Below are 6,565 nucleotides of genomic sequence, written 5' to 3' on the forward strand. Positions count from 1 at the left end.
TTTCTTCTCCCCCATGCCCGAGGAGAAAGCACCACGAAGCAGCACCGGGACTCCAGTGCTGCCGACTTTGAGGTAAGAAGGGCTGCGGCGGCCGCCTCCGCCTCAGACCCAGCGGCTGTAGGGCCCCGTCACCTTGGTGTACGCGTAGGAGGACACAGTGATGGCAGAGTTGGTGGGGATGGCCACCGCCTGCCGTGTGGGGACCGCGTTCCTCCGCTCCTTGGTGGCCGCCTCGGCCGCCAGCGCGCCGCCCCATTTGCGCTTCTTGGCGAAGGCCTTGGCGTCCTGCTGCAGCCCCAGGCGCGCCGCCTCCTCCTGCCGTGCGCGAGCGCGCTCCGCCAGCTGCTTCATCTTGGCCTCCCACAGCGCCAGGCCGTGGTTGGGCTGGTTCAAGTTCTTGTGTTGGTAGAAGACCAGGGAGATGCGGGTGGGGTGGCAGCGGTTGGGTTTCTTCAGCGGGGTGGTGGCGTGCAGCTCGCGGCGGGCGCACTCGATGAGGATGGAGCCGTGCGCGGGCGCCACGGCCACGCCGCCGATGTTCTCGTCCAGGAAGTTGTGCTCGCTGTCCGACCACTCCTCCTCCTCTTCTTCTTCCTCCTCCTCCTCCTCCTCCTTCACTGCCTTCACAGACGCCTCCTCGACGCCCTCCTCCAGCCCAAAAGGATCCCACGGCTTCTCCTGACGGACCCCCGCTGCTCCCTTCTCACGCACCGCTGCCTCCCACGGCTTTTCAGGCAGCCCCGCCACGGGTGCCGGCGTCCTCCGCCCCTCCGCCTTGCCAGAACCCCACGGCTCTTCAGAGAAGACGGGCAGCTCCGGCAGGGCCGAGCCGAAGCCCAGCGGTCCCAACTCCCAGCCCTTGTCCCGCAGGGTCGGGGTACCCGCACCGCCCAACACCGTCTCCCCCAGCTTGCAGGGGCTCCACGGCTTTGGCAGCAAGCTGGAACTGCACGACGACGATGCTTCTTCTGCCAGGACATTGGGCCACTGCTTCTCCGGCAGCGGCAGGCGCACGGCAGCATCGAAGGCGCTCAGCTTCTCCCGTCCTCCGGCACCTGGCACCAGGCTGCTCCACGAGCTCTCAGCCGCACTAGTCCGCTCGGGGGAAGACGAACCTCGGGACGACGCTTTGTAAGGACTCCACTGCTGCTCTGGTACGGGGACAGCGGGTAGAGCCAGACCGGTGCCAGGTACAGCTGCTGCGGGGTTGTTTAGGGGCTCGATGCTGGGCGGGGGGTCCGGGGGCTCCTGCTTGATGGCCCTGCTGCCAAAACAGTTCTGTGCAAACGGCGATGTCTCCTCCGAGCCTGTGCTAGTCCTGTGCACCCCAGCCGCAGCCGTCTTCTGCTGGCTGGCATAGCGGCTGGCCCGCTCATAGGTGCGCTGGTGATGGTTTTTGCTCCGGACGCTGTGTGGGATGGGCTCGGGGAAATCCGTGTTCCTGTAGGTATGGTTGAGATTCTCCTGCAGCACCTGAATGTTGGGCTTCTTCTCGTAGCTGTTGTTCACCCAGCTCTCGCCCCTCTCGGGCACCCCGTAATTCAGAAACTGCGAGGGGAACACGTGGTTGTTGGAAAAACCGTAATACCCAAAGGAGGGCAGCGTGAACTTGGAATGAAACCCGTTCACGGAAGGCAGATTGGGCTGTGCATAGTAGGAATGGTAAGAGTAAACACTGTTCATGCTGTAAGGGTCAGAGGGCCGGCAGCTGCCCAGCACCGAGTAGCTCTCCACCACCGCATTGCCGTTGTACTTGAAGGCGTTGTAATGGCTCTGCGGCTCCACTTTGATGGAAGGTTTCAGCGGCTGTGGGGAGAGCCCACTTTTCAACGCCATACCTGTGGGCACAGCACACACAGCCACCGTGACCAGCTGGCCGAGGTGATACCGGCAGGAACTGAGGACCCCGTGCCTAAAAAACCCAGACAGCCTCAAAAATCCAACAGCAGCAGGATCGCTGGCCGAGTCAGCCTGGCTCTGACTGGCATCACCCCATGCCCTGGCAGCAATTTGCACCCATGCGCTGAGCTGCAGCAAAAAGCATGGGCACCACAACAACCACAGTGCAAAGCCAGACCCCACAGCGTAAGCTGGTAATGCCAACTTGCACGCAGCGCTGCTGGTGCACCCTGTGGCCCAAGAAAGCCCCTAAACATTACACCTCCCAAAACCACAAAGGAACATCCTCATCCCCTCACTGCTTTCTGGACAGCTTGGGGCCGTGCGACCTCAGCTCTGACCCCATTACCTGCATTTTGTTGGAGCGTAGGAAGTTCGAGCGCTTCCTGCTTGATCTTCTCTGGTGTCATCAGCTTCTCCTTCTGCAGTTTCTTCTTCTCCGCTGCGGCTTTCTTTGCCTCCAGCTGTCTCTGCCGACAGGACTTGGCAGGCTCAGGCAGCTTACGCACCTCACGGGGGAAGGATGTGAGCACCTGGATGGCCCCGCTGCCCACCTTCGCGTTTTGGTTCTCCTCGCTGCCGAACTCATCCGTGCTGGACATCTTGTAGAGGGGGAGGACGTGCAGCTGCTCATCTTCGGGAATCTTCCCCACCACACGATTGTCTTCCTTTGTCAGCGTGCAGACCTGGGGGAGTGCAGGAAGCCATGAGGGGACAGGGCTGCCAAGCTCTAGAGATGCTGACAAATGCAGCCCAAGGGGGACAATGGTGACAGCCCTGACTCAACACCAATCCACACCCCAGGCTTGCAGCAGTGTGCATCCCCCAGCCCACTCTGCTCCCCTGCTGCTGTCTGGAACTTCCCATGGGGTTTGGGTCAGACAACAGCAAATGTGCAGTTCCCGTTGGTGCTTTGCTTACATCTGATGTGGACAGCTTCAGCACCTTGCAGACACGAATGCTTTCATTCACACAGCTCAAAAAGGCACCAGAAGCCAAAGGGAAACCGTTCCCGAAAAGCCTCGCCAGTGCCTACGTACCACTGTGCAGCCATTGTAGAGGTTATGCTGATCTTTGTGAGCATGAGCACAGAAGTCCATGCACGCTGTCACCCCTGAAAATGGCCTCCCCTCCTTCAAGCCCAGCCGGCAGTCTATTGCGATATCCTCATTGGTAACCTAGCAGAACAAGAAGGCTCCGGTTACCCGAAATCTGCATGCTGCCACCCGGCTCCCATTCTCCTGGCCGCCAGGCTGCAGAGCCCAGGAGAGGGTGGGTGGTTGGGTACCTGATTCTGGTAGGCCTGTGGTGCCAGCCTCTTGTAAAGCGGAGCAACCTCAGTGGCCAAGTCCTGAAAGCTTTTCCGGAGCAGCTCTTCCTGCAATACAGAAAACTGAGCATTCGTACACAAGAGGACATCACCCCAGGGTTTTGGCAGCAGGGATGCAATCAGGGATGCAGCCCATGCACATCACACTGCTTCCAACTTTCCCCACTGTCTGCCATCACACAAAGCACACAGCCTCAGTTTCTGGTGACATCTGGGCTACTCAACCCCCAGCCTCAGTCTGTTGTGCTTCTAATTGCACAACACAAGAGTCCTCCTGCATCTCCCCTGGGGTTTTTAGGGAGGCCCCATTTGTCACACCTGGCAGCAATGCCCTGAGACATCAGTGAGAGCCTTACCAGGTCAGGTCGTTGTTTTTTCTCCCCAGTTCACCAAAACTACTGTAAGGGACCCTATTTTCAGACTTTCTCCTCCCAAAACTTGGAGTCAGGGTTAAAAGGAAACCATCCCCCCTCTCCCCAGTACTACCGTGCCACTCACCTCCTTGGGATTGTCCCCCACCAGCCTGAACTTCCGTGGAGTTTTGCTTCGGGCATATTTGCAGCCATTAAAATACATGCTCCAAGAGCAGCCGAAGGAGAAGGAAGCGCCGCAGGTGTTGGGGTCCTTGCCTTGGCACGCACAAGTCCGGCTGCAGGAGGGACAGCGAGGAGGAGCATCGGTCACCACCGCAGTGACAGCATCTCCCTCCCTATGGGTTGGAGGGCTGACAGCTGCCCCGCTGAGTGAGAAACGTGGGAGGACGCCCGTGTCCCCTTCTGACCCACGTCCCCAAGCCGGTGTGGTGACCCACTGACACTTACTCGTCATTCAAGCCGCAGCGGCGGCTGGTGGGGTTGCCGTACTTGGTGAGGGTGTCAGTGAGCTCCTGGTACAGCGTGTCACCCAGCGTGCGGGGGATGCCCTCCCAGGCCAGGATCAGGATGATGATGACAGCGTTCTGGCAGTGGTGGCCAGCTCGGTGACGCACCAGGCATAGCAGCTTCTCCTCTTGGTTGTGTCTCCGGATCACCTGTCAAACAGCCGGGCCCAGTTGGCACACAGGTCTCCACCAGTGAGTGCTGGCTGCCTCTGCACCGTCCCACAGGAACACGGAGAAGAGAGCCACAGGAACAACTCTGGGTATGTCCTTCCCCATGGGCTTTGGGGTAGCAGAGTGACCCCAAGGCCCACAGTACTCGGTGGATGTCACTGGGTGAGCACTGTGGGTGCTGGGTCGATGGTTGGATTACAGGATCTTAGCAGTCTTTCCCAACCTTATTGATTTTATGATTCTATGATTCTACAAGGGTGGGAAGCCCTGCAGAGGTTCCCAGAAGTGGCCGCCACTTTTGCTTTGCCCTCCACTGCTACACCTTGAGCATCCTGTCTTGGTCTCCATGACTACCAACAGTGGGGACCTCCCTGTCCCCAAGCAGAGAGGGGACAGACAGCAGCATTACGCTGAGAATGGCAGAGGTGGGACAGAAGCCCTGAGCCCAGGGGTGCTTCATTCCCCCTAACCTACGTTTGACTGAATGGCACTGATGGAGAGCGATGTACAGCCCCGGGGACTTCTGAGGCCACTTCTGCACTGCTGGTGCCAAAAAGGGTCTGGGGGCTGCAGGCACTCACTCACCCACTTGGCGATGGGGCAGCCCCGGGAGCTCTTCCCCTCCTTCCCAGTGTAGATGACCTTCTCAATGCGAATGGCTTTGCCCTTCTCGCCGTACCTGTGGGCAGACCCACATCAGTCACTAGTGTCCTGCTGAGGCCCCACACACCTCCCCCTCTGCCCTTTTGAAGACCCCAATCCCCTCTCCAACAGCCCATGGCCAAGCCCGACGTCGGGGTCCTGCAAGGGGTTGGGGTGGGGGTCCCTTACCGCTCCTCCATCAGCTCCCGGATGGATGCCACGGTGGGCCCTGAGCCCAGGTGGGTGTAGTACGGCCCCTCGTCCTTCTCCACGATTTGCTCTGCAGGAAAAGGCGTGGGGGGAGGGAACAGAGATGTTGGGGTGTCCTCTGGGAACCACATCACTCAGATGTTAAATTCCCTCAAATGAAGCACTTTTGCATGAAAAATCAGGCATTTCCTCACTGACAGAGCACAAGCCTCAATCCTGACTGCACTATTTTGGCACTGAGCGTTTTAGGGCTGAGAGAGTTTTGCTCTGGTTTTACAGCTTATGACAGCACTGGGGGAAATTGGGAGATCTATGGGAACAGAGAGATCATAGGGGGAAGCAAAGGGCAGTGCAGGAGTTGGACCCACAGAATAGGGTCAGATATGGTTCAGCCCATCCTCTGCTCCCAGCACTGATTTTCATTCTCATCATGTTCAGCAGTTCTGCTGCAGCTGCCCAGGCAGGGATCAGTGCAGGATGCACAGCAACAGCCGACTGCATCGCAGCATCCACCAGCACGGGCACCGCGTGGAGCACTGAGCCCCGCCTCCCACTTAATTGCTTTCTCTTATGGCTTTTTCTTGAGAAAACAGCCTGTGGGAGAAGGGCACGGTGGAAGGAGCTGGGCTGCGAATACCGTGCTGCAAAGTGTAACAAATCCAGCACAAAAACACGCGGATCAAGCGCTCACTTGCCACTGACCACCTGGCCATGAAAGCAAGAGAGAAGAAAGCCCAAACTTGCCCTGCAGCCAATGCAGCTGCAGGGTTTGGCCGTAAAGTCCCACCAAAGCTGCAGAGCAGCCTCAGTGCCCCCCAGGTGTTGCCGGGGTGACATTCCCAGCCCCACCGAAGGACCTCCCAGCATCACGGCACAGCCCCAGCACCAGGCATCGCCCCCACACCCCCGTGCCCCCACTCACCCACACAGTCACAGGTGGGGAACTCGGCCTGCGCGCGCTTGGCAGGGGTGTCCAGCAGGCTCTTGGTCGGCGTGTCCAGGTATTTGAGAGGCGACTCCAGGAACCCGCTGAGGGTGGGGGTCAGCGGCACCTCATCCTTGGTGGGCGTCCCCTCCGCCTCGTCGGCGTTCTGGCTCTCCTCAGAGTAAAAGCACGTGGTGGACAGCACGGTGATAGCACCAGAGGACTCGATTTTGATCTGCTTGGGGGAGCGCACGGAGAAGAGATGCTCTGGGGGAGGTCCCTTCCCCGGTGACAGCGCGGAGCCCCCAGGGGCGGCATTGCTGGGGGCCACAGCGGCGGTGGTGCTGGCGGTGGTGGGGGGCACCTGCGAGGCTGGCGGCTGCCCCTCTGGCAGCGCGGTGGTCCCGGTGGGTGGCAGGCTGAAGGTGTCCCCGAACTCGGCCTCGAACTGCCGGATAAGCTCCTCCAGCTTGTCGTCCACCATGGCAGGCGGCGCTCCTTCCGGGCC

General features: G+C 59.8%; 1 protein-coding gene across 1 annotated transcript in view; it reads right to left on the reverse strand.

Moving 5' to 3' along the window:
- TET3 (tet methylcytosine dioxygenase 3) overlaps window positions 1–6,565 on the reverse strand; it is an 8,020-nt gene continuing 1,455 nt past the window's right edge. Inside the window, 9 exon segments of the mRNA XM_010723173.3 lie at window positions 1–1,838; window positions 2,249–2,585; window positions 2,940–3,077; window positions 3,188–3,277; window positions 3,728–3,878; window positions 4,051–4,259; window positions 4,866–4,959; window positions 5,112–5,202; window positions 6,055–6,563. Of these exon segments, the coding sequence (XP_010721475.3) occupies window positions 103–1,838; window positions 2,249–2,585; window positions 2,940–3,077; window positions 3,188–3,277; window positions 3,728–3,878; window positions 4,051–4,259; window positions 4,866–4,959; window positions 5,112–5,202; window positions 6,055–6,563 (3,355 nt within the window). The 3' untranslated portion in view covers window positions 1–102.

Source organism: Meleagris gallopavo, chromosome 24 (genome assembly GCF_000146605.3).
Source record: "Meleagris gallopavo isolate NT-WF06-2002-E0010 breed Aviagen turkey brand Nicholas breeding stock chromosome 24, Turkey_5.1, whole genome shotgun sequence".
NCBI classification, from domain to species: domain Eukaryota; kingdom Metazoa; phylum Chordata; class Aves; order Galliformes; family Phasianidae; genus Meleagris; species Meleagris gallopavo.